This window comes from Bubalus bubalis, chromosome 1, assembly GCF_019923935.1.
Source record: "Bubalus bubalis isolate 160015118507 breed Murrah chromosome 1, NDDB_SH_1, whole genome shotgun sequence".
Lineage (NCBI taxonomy): Eukaryota > Metazoa > Chordata > Mammalia > Artiodactyla > Bovidae > Bubalus > Bubalus bubalis.
Window position 1 is genome coordinate 103,990,310 of NC_059157.1, and position 21,696 is coordinate 104,012,005.

The window sequence follows — 21,696 nt, forward strand, 5'->3', positions numbered from 1 at the left end:
GGTACCTGTCAATTCCTGAGGCTTTTGAGGATTCTTCAGGGTAGATTTGATTGGTTCTCAACTTTTTCTACTGTTGGCTTGGGATTCAGTGTTTTCAGAGCTGCTAAGTCATCCTTCTTCCTTCCAGTCTCCAAAGTCATGTTGCTCTTGTTGCCTATTCTATCCCCCCTGCACCCACCCTGGCCCGACCTTGTGGATTTATGCCTTTAAAAAAAAAATCCCTTTACTGTGCTTTTGGTGGGGTTGCAGGAAGGAGCAAAATTGGATGCATGTATTTAATCTACTTCCTCCCTCTTCAGTGTGCACTGCCTTGATTTCTTCCACTGACACTGCCCAAGCTAAGCTCCCAGGGATCTCTGACTTTTAAAGTTAATGTACCTTTTTTCTGAATTTTCATCTTACAGTGCCAGCACTTGACAGAGCTGACCATTCCTCTCTTGAAATATATCTAATCTTCCCTTCTTTAGAACCATGAAAAAACCTAGCTTTATTGCGAAATAGCTTATATACCATAACATTCACTTTTTAAAGAATTTTTAGTATAATCACAAGGTAGTGCAACCATCACCTCTATCTAATTTTTCAGTTGCTAAGTCGTGTCTGACTCTTTGCAACCCCGTGGACTGTAGCACACCAGGATCCTCTGTCTTACACTGTCTCCCAGAGTTTGCCCAGATTCATGTGTGTTGAGTTGGTAATGCCATCTCACCATTTCATGGGCTTCCCTGTGGCTCAGTGGTAAAAAACCTGCCTGCCAATGCAGGAGACACAGGTTCGATCCCTGGGTTGGGAAGATCTCCTGGAGAAGGAAATGGCAACCCATTCCAGTATTCTTGCCTGGGGAATCCCATGGACAGAGGAGCTTTAGGGGAGAGGTGGGGAGGGCTACAGTCCGTGGGGTCGCAAAAGAGTTGGATACGACTTAGTGACTAAAGAACCTCAGTAATAACAGACTTAAATACAATTATATCAATAATTATACTAATGAAAAGGGACTACGATCTAATTCCAGAGCATTTTTATCATCCCCCAAAGAAGCCCTGGAGTCATGAGCAGTCACTCCCATCCCTCACTCTCTCAACTCCTGATAATCACTACTTTCTGTTTTTATGGATTTGCCTATTCTGGACATTTCATATAAATGGAATCATATAATATATGGTCTTTCATGCCTGGCTTGTTTCACTTAGCATAATGTAAAGCTGCTATTTGCTGGTTAAAACCATCCCCTCTACCTGACCTCATCCTGGCCCAGTGCTGCAGGCTTCTGCATTAGAGTCCCTTCCCTTCTCCTTTACTGCCCTTTAGGTTATCTCAGCTGCTCCCCTAACTTAGAATACCACACATGCCAATGGCTCCCAAAGCATCTGTCTCACCTTGACCTCTTCTCCAAGTCCAGACTCATATAGCTACTTGCTGACTTGGTGTCTTTACCTAGACGCTAACAGGTGCCCCAAACTGATTGTGTCTAAAACAGAATCCAATTTTCATCCTGAGCCAAACTCAGTTCTCCTCTAATTGAAATAATTTCAAAAAATGATACTATCATCTTCCAGTTGTTCAAGTGAAAAACTTCGTATCATATAGTGTATAAGTATATATTTATGGCTGTGATTATTTGTTTTGGTTCTGAGTCCCTCACTAGTCTGTGAGTTCCATGAAGGCAGGAACAGTGCCTATTTGGTTCACCATTATATACCCAGGACTTAGCATAGTGCCCAGCATGTAACAGGTGAACAAAAAATATTTGTTGAAAGAATGAATTAAAAAATGACTACAAAAAAGAATAAGACATAATTTTTGCTCTCAAGTTGTCTAGAATTTTATTAGATATCAGATGTCCATGTGTATGATAAAGACTACTTAAAAAAGTACAAAATTAAGCGTCAAAGTAAGTAGTAATAATTTAGGAGTTTAGAGGCAGGATGATTAGGGGAAACAGTGGGGATGGCTCAGTTTTCGATAGGTGAAGATCAACATGAGCATAATAGCAAGCAAAGGCCTGGAGTGGAACTTGAGTTATTTAGGGGATGGTGGGGAGACCACTGCAGCTTCAGAAACCATTTCAGAAAACAAGCTCTTCACTTTGGATTTTCTGATGAATAGACTTACTGGTAGGTAGAGTACACAGCAGTATGTTGTAGGAAGAAGTACAGTACTGCAGCAAACTGGAAGAGCCCTTTCACACTGACAGATAGCCTAAGGAATAAGGCATTTGATAATCAGTCTTTTATTTGGGCATCAGTATAGACAATTTTATTAAATGCAAACTTTTGGCATACAAATAATCAGAAAAATTTAAACAATGTGATTTTGAAAATTTTTCTCTGCAGTTGAAGAGCTCACTCATTATGCTTCAGAGAACCTTTGATCTACTAAGTAAGAACAAGACTGGCATGACTATCCAAAGCTAGTGATCTTAAGGACCAAAATGGTAGAGATATGTGGAACCAAAAGACAACATCTTGAAGAAAACCAGAAGATGAAGGATTTGAATGGTCATAGGAACATTTCAATATTTTCTCATTATTCATACTTCTAATATGAACATTCTTTTTAATAACAGTTATTGGAGAATTAGCCTCTGACAGCCTTAAGAATCCATCCTTTCATTTCTTATACATAATTCTAAGCTGTGAATTTCTCCAGTGAAGCGTGAAATATTTTGTGAATTTGAAGTTCTGTGACACGAAAAGAGCTGAGTGATATGGCCTCATTTTCACAGTGAGGTTTGAAGTTTGATGCTCTAAGTTTATCTGTTAGCACAGAATTAGTTTGCATCCATTAGGCTGTTTTCACAGGTAAACATTAAAGAGGATAAAGAAGACAACGGAAGAAGCCTCTAAATCATTATTATCTTTGAAGGATCAGTTTTCAGGCATATATTATAACATAGCTTTGTGTACTGTAAATATTACAATGTCTTCATTTATTTAGCAAGGAAGTTCAATAGTTGAACCTTTTGAATCTGCATGTTGATGATTATCTGAAAGATTCTCCAGCCATGTCATGTGTGAAGGAAATAGGTGTTCTTCAGGTGGCTGTCAGAGGTGCAATTAGCTTGCCTCTTCATACATCCAATGGCAGAAGAGTCCACTTCAGAAAAGGAAACATGTAGGATAACAACCCTTAAAATGAAGAACTGTGCTCTGAGTTTTAAAAAGATTATGTTAAAACCTGGGCGTTTTAGTGTCGGAGCAAATGCATACTTGAACCAAGCTTGGCTTCAGCTTAGCAAACTTTTATGATGGAAATGAGCCATCTGGTTGAAAATAATTTGTGGATTACTGTTCAGTAGCCACGTAGGGCTTTATTTACTCATTCACGTGTGGCTATAGTCAGTCAGTTGTAAGCAGACACAAACTTTAACTCTTTAATGAAGACTTTGGGGGGCATTATCTCCCAATACAAGTGCACCAACAAGTTGTAAATCAGACAGGAGTTGTTAGGCCTATGCGTCTTAATGCAAGTTATGTCTCTGGAACAAGAGAGGGACATTGCAGAATAATTTGTATATATTCTTACTGTTTGAATAACAATTGCCTTTAAATGTTTTTTTGCCCAGAGTCATCCAAGCCACATGGGATTGCTAAAGTCATTTTTGCGATGCCCACAGAGAGAGAAAAGTATTGACTGGATTAGAGGAGAACCAGGTTTCTCTGGGTGAATCCCAACTAACCTACCTACCAGTGTACGTACCTGGAGGTTTTTTGATAAGGATTTATGAGGTGTCTGACTGTGAGCAAGAATGACTGGATTGTCACTCTAAAACTTGTTCTCTGTTAAGTTCACAAAAATGGTCAATGAGAAGCTGAATATTTTCGTGATGTTTCCTCAAAACTTGTACTTCATAAAATACCTCAAAAGAAAGTTACCAAAGTTGCTTTATAAATTATGACTAAATATGTATGCAGAATTCAATTAACTGTATTTGAGCCTATGTAAACTGAGTATAAATAAAATCCAAAATGTCTAAGTTGTTTTTCTTCTTTTTCTGTCAAACCCTCCCCAAACTAGAAACCCTGTTTCAGTGAAAACATATACATGGGCCGACACGCTTTAAAAAATTTTTGTGCAAAATTAAAACCCAAAGAGGACTCTCATCCTAGGGCAGTTTTTATTTCTAATATGCAGCCTGCTGGTCTAATGCAGACTGCTTGCCGGAAATCATGAAAATGAACAAGTTGGATAATTAACAGATCAAGGACAGGGATAGGCCTTTAAGAGAGGGTTAGCGAATTTGGGGGCGGTACGTTGGTAACAATTCGCGGTGGAGAGCTCCACCAACGCCTGTTGCTGTAGTCTCAGTGAGACTGGCCGACCCACGGCTCTCCTGTACTTCGGAAACCCTCCCGGCTCCGGGGTTTCCCGTATTTCCGCCTCCGCGCCTTCCCCGACCCGAGGCTCCCGAGGCTGCCCCGCCCACGCACCGCCCTCAGGCACCCGCGGGGCCGGGCGGGGTCGGGGCGGCCGCCTCTGGGGCGGGGTGGGGAGGAGGTGCGGGGCCAGCCCGGGGCCCGACCGCCTGGACCGGCTCCGGGAGCCCGAGCTCGGCTCCTCCGCGCCCCCCGGCGCCCGGGCCGCGGGCCGGGGTGGGGCCTCGCTAGGGCAGGGGGGCCTCCGCACGTGCGAGCGGGCGGGGATCCCCGGCGCCGGGGGCGGGGCACCCGGAAGCTCACGGACCTGCGGCGCTGAACCCCGCCGGCCCGGGGGCGGCGGGGACGCCGCGGGGAGGCGGGAGCACCGCCCGGGCGGAGGCCGGCTGTGGTCACAGGTGGGCGGCAGCGGAGAGCGGAGCCGGGGTCCCCGAGACTCCAGTCATCGCGCCCGTAACCCCGCGGAGCAGAGATCCCGGAGCCGCGTCCGCGCCCCGGGAGAAGCCAACCCTGCTCTTCTCCGCCTCGGCCTCTTTGGCTGTAGCCGCACCTCGGCTCCGGAGCGCAGGTAACTTCCCTCCCAAGGTCATTCTTCGGGCTGGGCGGCGTGGCGTTCACGGTCCGCCCACGTTCTTGCGATTGACGGGGGCGGCAGAGGCGCGTCCAGCTTGCTGAGGAGAAGCGGGGCTGGACGGCGACCCCGAGCGTTGCCCGAGCTCCTCTCCCGAGCCGGGTCGTCGGCCCCAGCGGGTAGACGCTTTGTTTCCGCCCGCAGCCCCGAGGGTGTTTCCATCCGCACCCAAGCTTCGGGCGGGGACAGCTCGGTTCTCCCCAGCCCGCACCCGCAGGTGAGCGCAGCCACCCGCGCCCCGGCTGTCCCGGGCCGCGTAGTCGGCTGTCGTCATGGGAACCGCTGGTGCCCAGACGGCGCCAGTCCTGGATGGGGTACCTGGCATTGAAGGCAGCTCGGAAGCGGCTGGAGCCCTAGAGCTCTGCGTCTGGCCAAGGACAGCCAGAAAAGCCTGATGAAAAGGGGACCACCTCCCCCTCGTTCTCATTTTTTAATTCTCAGGCGTTGGTGGTTAATCAGAGATAGAAGTGGATGTGTTTACGAGATGTGAGTTGTATTCGTTCCACTTTTCTTTCTGAGGGCTTCGTGTGCCTCGTAGTGACAGGTGGAAATCACGACCCAGAAGGGCACTATGAAGCCAGTGAAGAAAACCAAAGCGGAAGAACCTGAATTGGAGCCCCTGTGCTGCTGCGAGTACATAGATCGAAATGGGGAAAAGAACCACGTGGCTGCTTGTTTGTGTGATTGCCAAGATCTGGACGAAGGGTGTGATAGGTAAGCACTGTGTGTTTCTTGATACTGACCCCACCGGCCCTTTTGAGAACTACCATGCATACTTGGGGCTTAGCCATCCAGAACACTAGAATTTGCTCTTCATTCTGTTTCTACTTATCTCCAACTTAAAGTTGTCTTCTGTGTCAAGTGTGAGGGCTTGATAAAGATGAATTATTACTCAATAGTGCACAACTGTCTGTTCAGCCCAGTTTATTAGGAATTATTATTTCTCATTTAAAGGGAGAAGATGATGGAGAGAACAGGCAGATAATGGAATAGTAGACAAGTTAAATTGTATAAAAAAATAAAATGCAGGCCAGTACAATCTGTAAGTTTAAAATGAACACATTAGTACCAGGAAGTTCCTACATTCTCAGTGGTCTCAGCATTAAGAGACTGACACCTTGGGGCTGGCTTGCACTTGGCCACAAAGGGCCTTGAGGGTTGAAAAATCGGTCTCACCCTTCTTTCTGGGGAGGCGATCTAGCGAGAGGCATGATCCTACCCTGGACGGGTTGTTTTCAGCATGAGCAGCAGCACTATCCTGATTGATGGTGTTACATTTGGCTTTTATTTTCACCATTATCCCAAGTGATGAAAATTAACTATCCAAAGAACCAGTTTCTAACATCACTGAAAAAATTTTGTACCAAATAGTAATAACCTGGTCTTTATCCATTTTCTAAGTAATTATATATTTAAAAACTGTTATCACATGGAAAGCATAGTGTGGGGAGGACAAGGATGGTGGAGACTTGCTTTTCCCATTGGTAATTGCTGCTGCTGCTGCTGCTAAGTCGCTTCAGTCGTGTCCGACTCTGTGCGACCCCATAGACGGCAACCCACCAGGCTCCCCCGTCCCTGGGATTCTCCAGGCAAGAACACTGGAGTGGGTTGCGGATTTTCCAGGCAAGAGTACTGGAGTGGGGTGCCATTGCCTTCTCCACATTGGTAATTACTTCTGGTTAAAAAAAAGTCAATGAAATGGTATATTGCTGGCTTACATCTTGGTGCGTTAATCTTGCCATGAGAAGCATTCCTGGGGACTACTGTAGTCTAGTATTCCATAACCCCTTTATAATTCTTCCTTGACAGTGTGTATAATGTCTTATTATTGTTTAGTGCTAAGTTGTGTCCAGCTCTTTTGCAACCCCATGGACTGTAGTCCCCAGGGCTCCTCTGTCTATGGGATTTCCCAGGCAAGAATACTGGAGTAGGTTGTAATTTCCTTCTCTAGGGGATCTTTCTGATCTAGGGGTCAAACCCACGTCTCCTGCATTGCAGGTGGATTCTTTACCACTGAGCCACCTAAAAGGCCCTATATAATCTTTTACAGGTGCCTTTAAGTATAGGTTCTTTAGACTTAGGTAAAATCCTAAGATTTTCCATCCTGAGAAAATGGAGCACTTTGGACTAATGAATGGAGAAATGATGCCTTTTCTGTAACCTGCATCACTCAAAACCACTGCTTTTCCATTAGCCTTCTAACTCTTCCTGCCTCCCAACCCTTGAGACCTGAGCTGCCCTTGAGTTCTCTTCTCTCCATACCCTTCTCTAGAGATGAGCTCCCAGCGTTTCCATAAACCTGCTGCTCTGTATGCCTCCCGTATAATTAGTTCCCATTCATTTCCAGGTCTAGCCCTATTCTTTAAAATTCTAAATTTCTAAAATTGATGTTATCCTTCCTTCAACTGTTCCTTTCCATAATAGCCTAAGTATGCAAAAAATTCAACAGTACCACCTGTCCACCAGACTCCGTCATTTGAGTCATACTAGTGTGATCTCTTTTCTCAGCTATTTGTAAGGCAACCATTTTGCCTTTTTGCATTTCTTTTTCTTGATCACCGCCTCCTGTACAGTGTCACAAACCTCCGTCCGTAGTTCTTTAGGTACTCTGTCTATCAGATCTAATCCCTTGAATCTATTTGTCACTTCCACTGTATAATTGTAAGGGATTTGATTTAGGTCATACCTGGATGGTCTAGTGATTTTCCCTACTTTCTTCAGTTTTAAGTCTGAATTTGGCATAAGGAGATCTCTTCAAGAAAGTTAGAGATACCAAGGGAACATTTCATGCAAAGTTGGGCACAATGAAGGACAGAAATGGTATGGACCTGACAGAAGCAGAAGATATTAAGAAGAGGTGGCAAGAATACACAGAAGAACTATATAAAAAAGGTCTTCATGACCCAGATAATCACAATGGTATAATTACTCACCTATAGCCAGACATCCTGGAATGTGAACCCAAGTGGGCCTTAAGAAGCATTACTAGGAACAAAGCTAGTGGAGGTGATAGAATTCCAGTTGAGCTATTTCAAATCCTAAAAGATGATGCTGTGAAAGTGCTGCACTCAATATGCCAGCAAATTTGGAAGACTCGGCAGTGGCCACAGGACTGGAAAAGGTCAGTTCTCATTCCAATCCCAAAGAAAAGCAGTGCCGAAGAATGCTCAAGCTACTGCACAATTGTACTCATTTCACACGCTAGCAAAGTAATACTCAAAATTCTTCAAGCCACGTTTCAACAGTACATGAACCATGAACTTCCAGATGTTCAAGCTGGATTTAGAAAAGGCAGAGGAACCAGAGATCAAATTGCCAACATCCATTGGATCATAGAAAAAGCAAGAGAGTTCCAGAAAAACATCTACTTCTGCTGTATTGTACGCCTGACTGTGTGGATCATTACAGACTGTGGAAAATTCTTAAAGAGATGGGAATTTCAGACCACATGACCTGCCTCCTGAGAAATCTGTATGCAGGTCAAGAAGCAACAGTTAGAACTGAACATGGAACAATAGACTGGTTCCAAACTGGGAAAGGAGTACGTCAAGCCTGTATATTGTCACCGTGTTTATTTAATTTATATGCAGAGTACATCATGCGAAATGCTGGGCTGGATGAAGCACAAGCTGGAATCAAGATTGCCGGGAGAAATATCAATAACCTCAGATATGCAGATGAGACCACACTAATGGCAGAAAGCAAAGAAGAACTAAAGAGCCTCTTGATGAAAGTAAAAGAGGAGAGTGAAAAAGTTGGCTTAAAACTCAACATTCATTTTAAAAAAAAAAAAAAAAAATCAACATTCAGAAAACTAAGATCATGGCATCCAGTCATGATCACTTCATGGCAAATAGATGGGGAAACAATGGAAGCAGTGAGAGACTTTATTTTTGGGGGCTTCAAAATCACTGCAGATGGTGACTGCAGCCATGAAATTAAAAGACGCTTGCTCCTAGGAAGAAAACCTATGACCAACCTAGACAGCATATTAAAAAGCAGAGACATTACTTTGCCAACAAAGGTCTGTCTAGTCAAAGCTTTTTTTCTCCAGTAGTCATGTATAGATGTGAGAGCTGGACTATAAATAAAGCTGAGTGCCAAACAATTGATGCTTTTGAACTGTGGTGTTGGAGAAGACTCTTGAGAGTCCCTTGGACTACAAGGAGATCAAACCAGTCTATCCTAAAGGAAATCAGTCCTGAATGTTCATTGGAAGGACTGATGCTGAAGCTGAAACTTCAAGACTTTGGCCGCCTGATGTGAAGAACTGGAAGAGACCCTGATGTTGGGAAAGATTGAGAGCAGGAGAAGGGGATGACGGAGGATGAGATGGTTGGATGGCAATCACTGACTTGATGGACATGAGTTTGAGAAAGCTCTGGGAGTTGGTGATGGACAGGGAAGCCTGGCGTACTGCAGTCCATGGGGTCTCCAAGAGTTGGACATAACTGAGGGACCGAACTGAACTGAGTGTGATCTCTACTCTTCCTGATGCTACCCCCTGCCCTCCTGAACTGGTTTACTCCCCAGGCGCAGGATGGGTTTTGTGCTGCACTCAGGTTTCTCCAAGAGAAGGCAACGGCAACCCACTCCAGTAGTCTTGCCTGGAAAATCCCATGAGTGGAGGGGCCTGGTAGGCTGCAGTTCATGGGGTTGCAAAGAGTCAGATACGACTGAACGACTTAGCAGCAGCAGCAGCAGGTCTCTCCACGGAACGCCTCCTTGCCTTCCTCCCCACCCAGATGAGTACTAGCCAGTATCAAGTTCCAGCACAGATTCCCTTTTCCCACAAAGACCCCTGTGATGACTCCACCCAGAAATGTGTCCTCTCTTCTGAGCACACCTTACAGTGTTGGCCTGTGTAGTTCATTGGGCGATTTTATTGTTTTGTCACTTATCTAATATTTCTTGAATTCCCGTGTTGTCTTCACAACTAGATTGTAAATGGTTTTTTTGAGAGTTTTATGTCTCGACACCTACCCAAGTCTGAACAGTACTTAGGTGGAATATGTGTGTATTCCCGTGTATTTGTTCCATGTAGAAATAGTTCTGTTAAATATCTAAACATTTTATCATTTGAATTAAAAAATTATACATGAATCTGTAAGGCTCTTGTTTAATAGTAAGGAAGTTAAACCCTTGGCCTTTGGCATCTTTATCATTTACCTTGCTGTCTGGCCTGCAGTGTGGGGTGGTTTTTAATTCAACAGACATGTACCATGGGCCTTCTCTGTGCTCTTTCTGAATAGATGGATCACGTGTAAGTCCGTGCAGCCTGAGACCTGTGAAAAGATCATGGACACGATCTCAGACCGCCTCCGGATTCCTTGGCTTAGGGGAGCCAAGAAAGTTAACATTAGCATCCTTCCCCCACTGTTCCTGCTGCCTGTCTTCCTCCGCGTGGCTTCCTGGCATTTTCTCCTTGGGGTGGTGGTTTTGACCTCCCTCCCCGTGCTGGCTCTGTGGTACTACTACCTCACTCACAGAAGGAAAGAACAGACTCTGTTTTTCCTGAGCCTCGGACTGTTCTCTCTGGGCTACATGTACTATGTGTTCCTGCAGGAAGTGGTCCCCAAGGGGCGTGTGGGGCCCACTCGGCTGGCTCTTCTTACCTGCGGGTTATTGCTCATCCTTTTCGCCTTGTACAGAGCCAAGAAAAATCCAGGCTACCTCAGAAACCCAGCACACAATGACAGGGCTCTAAGTGGCAGCCAGGTCGAATGCCAGAACAGAAAAGGGCCTGAGAAGCCCAAGGGGTTCCCCAGCGCAGATCTGTCGGGCGGTCTCAACAACCGCGCACCCAAGGATGAGACTAAGGACTCCCCGAGGACGTCGGCCGGAAGCCCGGCCAAAGGGAAGGACGACTGGTGCGCTAAGTGCCAGCTGGTGCGGCCAGCCCGGGCCTGGCACTGCCGGATCTGCGGCATCTGTGTGAGGAGGATGGATCACCACTGTGTCTGGTATGTTGGAAAGATCTGGAGGCTTGCGGAGCCTACAGAAGCCTTCGTGAGACTCGCCAGGCGTGCTTTCCCTTTGTTTCCATCCTCGTCTCTCCCCCTCCCAGCTTTACACGTAGATATTTGTGGGCTGTATATGGTGTTGCCACTTAGTCATCAGTTTTTCGAGCTTCACAAATTTAGTTCTTTTCAGTCATTTCCTGAAGGTGTTTTTTTTTGGGGGGGGGGTGGCTTTCTCTTCTTAGCTGCCCCTCATTCTCTCCTTACTAAGAGAGAGGTATCTACAGTTGAATGACATTAAAAAAAAGAATGTATTAGAAGTAGTATAGGTGCGTCTCCCTCACAGAACTTAGGAACATGTTCCTGTACCTCTAGGTGACTCTTAGCCTCTGACTGTGTATTCTTCCATCATTTAGATGTACCAGTGATTTCTAGTCTACATTCTTAAGGCTCTTCCAGATAATTCCCTATTTGGTTATCTGTGCAGAAGTGGGCTTTTTTTGGGGCACTTCTCTGTTGCCCAGTGACAAATGAGGACACCTGAGGCCCGTAAGATGTGAAGTGTGACTTTTAAAGAAAATGTTGCAGCTTCACTGACTAAATCTTAAAAGGGGTGTGATTCACTCAGATATGAATGTTCTCAGTAGCTTGTTCGTAACTTTCTCGCTCTTGAGGCAGTCACAGTCAGTAAATTACTCTTTTTACGCCTAGCATTCTGATCATGTTCCACTCTCCCTCTTAGAAGGGGATGTGGAAAAGGGTGCTGACCGCCCAGACGGCACAGAAGCGGACCTTAAGTTCAAGGCTTGTGAACAGGGACAGCTGTTTTTCTGGGGCTTTGGGCTTTAGGAGTAAACAGGTATTTTCATTTTTAGGTTTTCCTCTTCTCTGTCTTCATCATTTATTCTCATGCATACCTGTGTATGTGCGTGCGGGGTGGTGGTGGTCCATTTGCAAGCGCTGGTTTGCAGAGGGCCTGACAGCCTCGCTTATGAGATCTCTGCCCATGGATTATCCTGATGTGCCCATCCATGTGCCCTGCAAACGGCCATGACATGGAACTCTGTACGTGACAAGTAGTCTGCATACTGTTGAGCTGTTCTCCAGCCCCACACTGCATTTCTAACCTCCTGGGATCTTTTATTAATATGTGTATTTAATAGGGGTTTTTTTTTCCCACACTGTGTAATACTTCTGATTTAGCATTTTTAAGTTTTTATAACTCTGATACCATCTTATCCTTATGGCAGTTATGACAGTGTTAGCTCTTAACACTGGGTGACAGACCTCACTAATATCTAGAAAGATTTCTTAGCTGTGTTTTACTTTTCACGTACTCTTGTCCTTAAACAAATGAGATAATTTCTCTTTGCAAAGATTAGAGAATGTAAGAGTACATCTCTCAGCAGACAAAATTTTAATTCCCTAAAAGTGGAAAACAAGAGAGCATATTTTTTTTAATAACTGAAATGCATACTATCCCTGTATTAAATGCTTTCTTGTTTATTGAGTTACATAGAGAACTTTTAAAGACATGTTTGCTTTCTTCCCCCTTGTGCTGTTTTGAGGATAAATAGCTGTGTCGGAGAATCAAACCATCAAGCATTTATACTTGCCCTTTTGGTCTTCCTGCTCACCTCGGTGTATGGGATAACGCTGACCTTGGACACCATCTGTACGGACAGAAGTGTCTTCACAGCTCTCTTCTATTGCCCTGGAGTTTATGCAAATTACAGGTGAGATCCCCATACAGGGGCCCCCGGAAGAGGGAGTGGATTTGCAGTCAGCATAAGGGGCTGTGATCTGCGGCTGGGTGAGGAGTTCTCACCCAAAACACGGGACAGGTTCTAGGGATGCTGGGTAGCCCCAGAAAGCCACTCCAGTACTCTTGCCTGGAAAATCCCATGTACGGAGGAGCCTGGTAGGCTGCAGTCCATGGGGTCGCTAGGAGTTGGACACGACTGAGCGACTTCACTTTCATGCATTGGAGAAGGAAATGGCAACCCACTCCAGTGTTCTTGCCTGGTGAATCCCAGGGATGGGGAGCCCGGTGGCTGCTGTCTATGGGGTCGCACAGAGTCGGACACGACTGAAGTGACTTAGCAGCAGCAGTAGCAGCTGTGCAGTGGATATGTGCATTTTTCTCGGGTGATGTCAGAAGGAGCGCTGACCTTAAAAAGTGAGGAGCTAGTGCTCTCCAGGTAAGACCAGGCTTACTCAGGGACTTCAAGTGACCACTGGCATGCGAAAGGTAGCTGAAACTGCGATAACTCTCAGTCTCTGGGGATGAGTATCAGGGGACATTTCACTTCATTGCTGCTTTCTGGTGCTCTGTAGCCCAGTCTTAATTTATTGCTTCTGACCCTTTTCTGAAATGCTTACAATCTCTGTAACCTTTCTTTTCTATTTAACCTCCATTGATTTTTTTTTTTTTTTCTGTTCTACTTTTTTTTTTTTTTTAAATCACCACTCATGATCACTGTAGTATCTAGGTCAAAATTTCCTTCAGTGCTTTTAGGTTGGGGCCCATTTATATACTGTGAGGATTGCCATGTTTTAACAGAAGCTGGAATTTTTTTTAGCTTTGGCCTAGCCCCCCCATCCCCCTCACTCAAAACTCTGCTTTAGGACATTTATCACAAGCCACTAAGAATAGTAGTGACTGAAGAATTTCACAACCTATGAAGACTCAACATAAAGAGGAAAGGACACTCTTAACCCGAGGAGGGCCCATCTATTCTAATGCCCATCCATGAATGTCTGGGTCTGTAATAGCAAGGAGCAGAGCTGTCCATGGACTGGTACAGACAAGCGCCTGGGCAGACAAAGCAGACTGTCTTGAAAACAAAGAGTGAGAAGAAAGCAAAGGACCTTAAGGGTCCTTGTGTGTTAGTAAGCATGAGTTTTTAGACCTTCTGTGGGCCTCATAAATGAAACAAGGAACATAGTCCAGCTACTATGTTCTCAGTGCTGTGGACCAACGATTCATGTCTCCTCCCTGGGTCTTAGTTGTCCTCATCTTTGAAGTGCTTTAATCATCCCTTTCAGCTTAACAGTGAAGATTCTGAACCAGTTTCCAGCTAACTCATTTGCATGTGTTGACCAAAAATAACCAATTGGCAGACATCAGATGAGCTGGAAGGGGCTTTCTTCACTCATGGGGTTTTGTTTGGTTTGCGGCAGTGGGGTTTGAAATGTGGTTGTGCTCCTGATGCTCCTGCAGAGCTGACCAGGAAAGGGCTGCCTGTGTGGGGAACTGTCCTCTGACTTGTGTTCAACCTGAGAGGATGGAGATGAATAACCTTAGCATTGCTCCTCGGAGAAGGCAATGGCACCCCACTCCAATACTCTTGCCTGGAGAATCCCATGGACAGAGGAGCCTGGTAGGCTGCAGTCCATGGGGTCGCTAAGAGTCGGACACGACTGAGTGACTTCACTTTCACTTTCCACTTTCATGCATGTAGAAGGAAATGGCAACCCACTCGACTATTCTTGCCTGGAGAATCCCAGGGACAGAGGAGCCTGTTGGGCTGCCGTCTATGGGGTTGTACAGAGTCGGACACGACTGACGCGACTTAGCAGCAGCAGCAGCAGCATTGCTCCTGGGTTCCCACCCACAGTTCCTGGAGGGACGTTTTCGGCAATCTCATGGCGCCTTTATTTTCTTCTGCATTGAAAACAATTTAGGAATTATTCATTCAGCAAACAGATTTTGAATGGTGTTGTATCAGGTATTGTGTTTGTATGGGGGCTGCAAAACACACAAAACGGTCCTTACTGTTCCTGTTTCACACCCTAGAAAAGGGGGCACCAGTAATGATAAAATAGGACATCTTAATAGTCACAAATGAAGCAGGTATTGGCATTCCGAGGATGGGAAAGGTGGGGTAATCAGGGAAGGTGCCAGAGTCCTTAGGAGTAAGTACTGTGTGTGTAAAATGGTACCACGGGGACGGCTTTCTCAACGTGAAGCGTCAGCCGCCCTGACCTGCCTTTCCCGTTCCCAGCTCGGCTCTGTGTTTCACCTGCGTGTGGTACTCTGTGATCATCACTGGCAGCATGGCCTACATCTTCCTAATCCAGCTGATAAACATCAGCTACAATGTGACCGAGAGGGAGGTGCAGCAGGCCCTGCGACAGAAGACGGGGCGCCGGCTGCTCTGCGGGCTCATCGTGGACACAGGCCAGTACAATCGGGGCTTCCTGCGGAACTGGCACCAGTTCTCCACCCTGGGCGCACACCCCTTCCACCACCCTGCCGAGGACATTGTCTGAGTGCCTTCTGTACGGCTCCAGGGGTGGAGGGTGGCTCCTCCCTCTGCTCCCTTGCGTCGGACACTTCGGTACACGCAGGATGCTCATGTTTATCCCTTGTTTCCTAAAGGCATTACAGGGCCATGCTCAGGTTTAGGCGCTGGACTGGGAAGAAATGAGTTTTTCTGACTTCATAACTTAAAAAGAGATTTTTATATCTAAGAGGTAAAAGTAGAGCCATTCCTTTCCAGTCACCTTACTAACTAAGTCACCATAAGTTGTGGATTGCTAATGCACAAACGGATAGAAGCAGTTCCCACCCATTACTATGGGAGAAAGAGCCTTGGATCAGGAGAGTTTCTAGTCCCTCTTTCAATTCTGAACAGCCATGCGACCCTCAGTCAAGCCCCTTCGCCGAGTCTCAGGTTCACCTGTCAAGTGGGTACTGATGCCTGCCCTGGCTACCTCACAGAGCGGATGTTGGGGGGCGGGGGTCCCGTGAGGGATGGGGTATGTTAGAAAACATGGAAAAACAACTAAAGCACCAGAGAGGTATGAAGTATTATTAGGAGAATCCTAAGACTGGAAAAAATATTTGTAGGTCAGAATATTGACGCTAGTATTATTGGAGTAATCCGTTTTCAGCATTTCAGAGTGAAAAACAGATCCTCAAATACCATGTTGTACAGTTAGGGGAATTTCTCTTTCTGAGGTATTAGATGTTAACTACTCAAATAGATGACCAGATGGATTTATGCTATCATCTGATATTGAAAGGATAGTTGATGATTTTAAGCATAATTATTACTAGTATAATGTGCAGTGGTCATGAGTTTAGGTGATGAGTTCTTATATTTACCTTACTTCTTATGTATTTATTCTGTTTGGATTTACTCCAGGTAACTCCAGTAGGCATCAATGTTTCTTTCTTCCCATGTTTCGCCTGGTCAGGTGCTTGCACACTTGTGGCAATGACTGGACGAGAACAGACACTCCTATGGGAACACTTCACTCTCTTTCTGGCTAGGGTGGCTGCTTATATAAAGGGCTTGACGTTTTTGTTCACGTAAGTAATACAGATACTGTCAGCAACAGCACTGTGTTGCAAAAACCAGTCTTTTGGCATTCACAGTGTTTCTGGCATGAGCTCTATTTGAGCGGCTGATTGATGTCTTCCCACTTAACTTGCACCTTCTTCTCATTCACCTTGCCCAAGATAGAAGTGTCTCACTGGGAGAGAAGAAGCAGGGTATATGTGGTTTCCACTAATTAATAGATTACTGTTCTTCCCTAGTTCTTCCTAAATTGTTTCTTTAATCATATCTCAAAATGGAAAATGTATAAAGGATTAACTCTTTGGCATGGGCCCATTCTGCCATAGAATTAAGATGAGGCAATTGATTTCACATGGGGAAAATACCCTCTTGAAATACTTGGTTTTGTACCTGTACTTCTTTATAAAACCCCAAAGAATTCATGAGTCCTTAAATTTGCCTTGGCTTATAGCTTAACAGAGGAAAAATATTGCCAGCTGTTTCAGTCTTTCTGTGTGTGCTGCTGTAGCAAGAGGTTTATAAAGGTCGAGAGGAAACACTGCTACTTGTACATCTCTGCCCTCTGCAGCTGGCACCACCCCCAGTCCTGCCATTAATCAAGGCTCTCCTCAAGACACACACCACATTTTTATACGGGCTTGTCATTGCTTTCCCCAGAGATGGACTGTTTAATGAATGATAGACTCCATATTACATTGATGATGAGCCAACGAGCAAGTCTGGGGATGTTAGCAGTCTGTGGTTTGTATAGTAATGCCCTATCCCTGGCCCAGAATCAGGCATTCATTTGGAATTCATTGGAGCTGATATAACTAATTTCTTTATGTATGGGTTGGAGATAAGAGAGAGTAATAATGTCAAGGACAGCACACGTGGCCAGAAATCTCTGATTATAGTCTCCTGAATGCCAGATTCAGAGCCAACTCAGATTGTTTAGCAATTGATAATAAAATTAACAGAAATGTTAGGATAGTCCGTAATCTTGGCCTCTGGCCAAATCTTTAGCAACAGTGAAAATACAGTGTGCTGAAGATGTGTGTCTGCTCAGAGGCTCAGTTGTGTCCCTTTTGTGACCCCATGACTGTAGCCCCCCAGGCTCCTCTGTCCATGGGATTCTCCTGGCAAGAATACTGGAGTGGGATGCCATTTCCTCCACCAGGGGATATTCCCGACCCAGGGATCACATCTGCATCTCTTACATCTCCTGCATTGGCAAGCAGATTCTTTACCACTGGCGCCATCTGAGAGAATGAGGAATGATCACCATCTTTATGACAGCACACCCCCAGTAGGGTTACCTGGATGGGCAATTCACTGTTTCCCCTCACTCAGATAAAGACTTTCTTTGCATATTATTCTGGCTGATTGTAATTAAGGTGCTTGTTTGAAGTTCTTTGAGAACTTCATGATTGGCAGTTTATAGAAGAAAGCACAAACCTTTGCAAAGCTCAGTGGTTTTGTGGAGGTAAAAGCCTATTGAAGCATTTGCACCAAAAGGAGCAGCAGCCAAGGGACTGTCTGTGAGCAGCTTCTGTAGGCTCTGGGGTGTCCTTTAGCTGTACTCCTGGACTTTCAAGCCTTTTTACCATCTGGAACCATATGAGGGATTTTGTTCTTTTAAAGGACAAGGTCTCTGTGAATGAATGAGCCCCAGAGAATGGTGGTGGTAACCGTGGGGAATTGCCCAGCAAACCTGAAGCCCATAGTTTCTTGGCCGTAGGAGCAGGCTTGCCCCAATGTGGTGCAGACAAGTGGGTCTCCCCCGTCACCCCACATCCTCAGCCTCTTAAACATACTGGATGTGGAGTTTACTAAATGATCTACTGTGATCTGACCACTTATATTATGGTCATGCCACTGTGGCCTCTTCCTGGGGAAGAGAAAGTGTTCCACTTGGAAGATCAGAGGGAGAAACCATTAAGGATCAGGACTGCATAAAGGAAGAACATCCTTCAATACTTAAAAACGTTTCTTATGCTACCCAAAGAGTACTTTGTGGTTATTGCTGGTCACACCTGAAGTAAGCTGACCATCCGTTGACAATGCCTTTTTGGTAAGTTTCTTTGATGCTGCTGAAGTCAAGCCTTAAGTGTGTTTTGGGAATGCTGGGCTGCCCTTCTCATGTCAGCCACCTGTGTGTGTGTGTGTGTTTAGGACCCTGTAAATCTTTGCTTTCCGAGTAGTGGTGGTTTCCTTTGGTGAATGAAGTACTTGTCTTCCACTGTCCCATCTGCCTAGCAGAAAGACTGCTACGGACTTCCTCTTATGCAATAGTCCTTGGTACTTATAAAATTTTTAGCAAGAAAAAATTTTCTATACTAGAATCTTCTACTGCCAGAAGACACAGTGCTGGTAAGGTTCTCTGTAAGAGTGACCATCTGCTTAATAGGCTATTTCCTTTGGGTAGGATGTTAGCTTTTTTATTATAAAACTCAACTTATATAGGCAAAAGTATGACATCTTGAAGCACAGTTTTAACCAGGATGTTTAAAAATTAATGTTTTGTGAGGTTTAAGGTCTCTTTAAATTAGGTAAGTAGATTTATATGACAACTTCATTTTAGCCATATTTTGGTATCCTGTATTTTAAAAAGCATTTCCTCAAATAAGAAATGGATAATGGAGACTTTTGCTTGAGGCACCTGTTTGGAAAATGGTTTTCTCATCAGCAGCTTGACAGGTGTGCCATTTTGTATTAAACATTACAGAGGTGATGCAGGCGGTGAATGAGAACTAAGCTTCACTTAATGCTGAAGAAAATTCAGTATGTTCTTGTGGAAGTTTGTTGTGACTAATACAAACTTTTTGCAAAATCAGCCACATTTAATCCTGTTTCTAATGGATGGTTATTCCCACTTCAGTTGGCACAAAGCTTTTCATTGTAGTAGCAGCAGCAGGTCAAAAACTGGTTGAACAGAGACCTTCTTTAGGGGTTGTGACTATTTCTGTCGGGCCTGTGACTTGTCACTACTCTAACCTTCCTGATGGCATCTTTTACTTCTAGAAAAATCATACTTTTAAGAGCAAAGCTTTAAAACCACAGCTAGTCTATTCTAGTTATGGATGCAACTAAAATCTGCTGTTTCTTCAGATGGTGCCACTGACAAGATGCTGTGTTACAGAACTCACAAACTCATCCTGTTGTGATCCTATAGTCTGCGTGATTTTGACGGTTTGAGTTAGGGCTTCTGAGCCTTTTCATTTGATTGCATTTCTGGGTCTGATGTTAGACTAGAGGAAGCCCAGGAAAATTTATTTAATATTATATTTCATATTTAATGTAACTAACTCAGCAACGCTAGAGGGGATTTCTGAAGCCATCTCTGGAGGCTGTGGGCTAAACGTTTTGCACTGTTTTTATACTTGTATTCATATCCTCTTATCACCTCAGACTCAGACACAAGGCCTTTCAAATGGAAATTTTAAAAATGACTGCCATTCATGTAAAATAATGTACTGTGACCAAGTTGTTTAAATGGAAAATAAAGTGCTTTCTTTAAGGAAAATAGTTGATGCTTCTTGGTTTGTCTCCTGAACTCTTGAGCCTTAAGAAACGCCTGCATTAGAGCTGGGCTGCCTCTCTGGCAACCTGTCCTGCCCATGCTGTGGATGGAAACTGCCCCCAGCCCTCAACTGTTCTTTTCCTTGTGGTTACTTGTCCAGTTGTGTAGGCTGGGGATACTGCTTATTTGGGCATTGTACTAGCAACAATGTTTCATTTGTTTTTGGCTGGGCAGCATGTGCAAATTTAGTCCCCCAGGGATCAAACCTGCCTCCCCATCCCCCCTCCACTGGAGCTTGGAGTCTTAAGCACTGGACTGCCAAGGAAGTCCAGCAATAACATTTTAAATCGTATCTTTTTTTTATTTGGAGGCTAATTACTTTACTTTGGCCACCTTTTGGCCTTTGGCCACCTGATGTGGAGAGCTGACTCATTTGAAAAGACCCTGATGCTGGGAAAGATTGAGGGCCGGAGGAGAAGGGGACGACAGAGGATGAGATAGTTGGATGGCATCACTGACACAATGGACGTGGGTTTGGGTGGACTTCGGGAATTGGTGATGGACAGGGAGGTCTGGCGTGCTGTGGTTCACGGGGTCGCAAAGAGTCGGACACGACTGAGCGACTGAACGGAACGAAACTACTTTACAATATTGTAGTGGTTTTTGCCATACACTGACATGAATCAGCCATGGGGGTACATGTGTCGCCCATCCTGAACCCCCCTCCCACCTCCCTCCCCATCCCATCCCTTAGGGTCGTCCCAGTGCACCAGCCCTGAGCGCCCTGTCTCATGCACTGAACATGGACTGGTGATCTATTTCACATATGGTAATATACATGTTTCAATGCTCTTCTCTCAAATCATCCCACTCTTGCCTTCTCCCAGAGAGTCCAAAAGTCTGTTCTTTATAGCTGTGTCTATTTTGCTGTCTCGCATACAGGGTCATTGTTACCATCTTTCTAAATTCCATATATATGCGTTAATATACTGTATTGGTGTTTTTCTTTCTGACTTACTTCACTCTGTATGATAGGCTTCAGTTTCATCCACCCTATTAGAACTGATTCAAATGCATTCTTTTTAATAGCTGAGTGATACTCCACTGTGTATATGTACCACAGCTTTCTTATCCATTCGTCTGCTGATGGACATCTAGGTTGCTTCCATGTCCTGGCTATTATAAACAGTGCTGCGATGAACATTGGGGTACATGTGTCTCTTTCAATTCTGGTTTCCTTGGTGTTTTATGCCCAGCAGTGGGATTGCTGGGTCATATGGCAGTTCTGTTTCCCGTTTTTTAAGGAATCATCATACTTTTGTTCTAGTTTGCATTCCCACCAACAGTGTAAGAGGGTTCTTTTTTTCTCCGCACCCTCTCCAGCATTTAAATTGTATCTTTATGATACAGCAGCAAGAAATTGTTAGGTCATTTACTAAGTTTCTTGCTAAGTAGGTCATTTTCTAAGTTATTTTCCTGTCTTCAGAAGGTTTCTATAGGTAGGTAAAAAGTCCTTGCTGAAACAATCAGAATGTGGACTGCTGAAGACTCAATTTCTACTGATGCCTGAGGTGAAATCAAAGCAAAATAAAGCTTAAGAGAGAAAACTTAAGCTTTCTGCAGTTTATTTATTTAGACCCCTGGCAGGTTTATATGAGGGATCCACCCTTCCTTATCTACTGGCTTGGCATTAAAACAAAATTGGTATTTTATTTCTGACTGCTAATACCAGCCAATGTGCTAAAGATGGGTGAAAACAGATTGTGATTTAGACAGGAAGAGGTTAACTATGAGTTGCTTTTAGTCCGTTTCTTTAATGGCCATTAGTCTTAGAGTTTTTAGATGATGGCTACAATCATATTAAAGGAAAAGATAAGTGAGAATAGGGACGCTGGAAGAAACAAAGCTCAATATAGTG

General features: G+C 44.7%; 2 protein-coding genes across 8 annotated transcripts in view; both read left to right on the plus strand.

The window, feature by feature from the left end:
* Positions 1–3,976, plus strand: part of GRAMD1C (GRAM domain containing 1C) — a 98,633-nt gene extending 94,657 nt beyond the window's left edge. For 4 of the 5 annotated variants that reach the window (XM_044941970.2, XM_044941976.2, XM_044941982.2 and 1 more), the window contains one exon: positions 3,566–3,976. In XM_044941970.2, the coding sequence (XP_044797905.2) occupies positions 3,566–3,667 (102 nt within the window). In that variant the 3' untranslated portion in view covers positions 3,668–3,976. Of the gene's footprint in view, positions 1–2,333 lie in introns of all 5 variants that reach the window. The other variant, XM_045165528.1, reaches the window with a different exon arrangement.
* An 828-nt stretch (positions 3,977–4,804) lies between these two features.
* Positions 4,805–19,781, plus strand: ZDHHC23 (zinc finger DHHC-type palmitoyltransferase 23). 3 transcript variants are annotated; one of them, XM_044941990.2, is made up of 5 exons: positions 4,805–4,944; positions 5,546–5,721; positions 10,260–10,970; positions 12,536–12,703; positions 14,975–19,781. In XM_044941990.2, the coding sequence occupies exons 2-5, from the start codon at positions 5,579–5,581 to the stop codon at positions 15,240–15,242; spliced, it is 1,290 nt and encodes a 429-aa protein (XP_044797925.2). In that variant the 5' UTR covers positions 4,805–4,944; positions 5,546–5,578; the 3' UTR covers positions 15,243–19,781. The 3 variants fall into 3 exon arrangements, with proteins under 3 accessions (XP_044797925.2, XP_044797923.2, XP_044797928.2); XM_044941988.2 differs by having other exon boundaries at positions 4,806–4,944; positions 5,527–5,721; XM_044941993.2 differs by having other exon boundaries at positions 4,806–4,944; positions 5,527–5,721; positions 12,545–12,703.
* The last annotated feature ends 1,915 nt before the right edge of the window (positions 19,782–21,696 follow it).

Excerpts from the sequence above, each read along its gene's own strand:
- ZDHHC23 (XM_044941990.2), top strand. The coding sequence starts at position 5,579 with ATGAAGCCAGTGAAGAAAACCAAAGCGGAAGAACCTGAATTGGAGCCC. Across the intron at positions 5,722-10,259 it reads CTGGACGAAGGGTGTGATAG|ATGGATCACGTGTAAGTCCG; the intron begins GTAAGCACTGTG and ends CTTTCTGAATAG. Across the intron at positions 12,704-14,974 it reads GGAGTTTATGCAAATTACAG|CTCGGCTCTGTGTTTCACCT; the intron begins GTGAGATCCCCA and ends TCCCGTTCCCAG.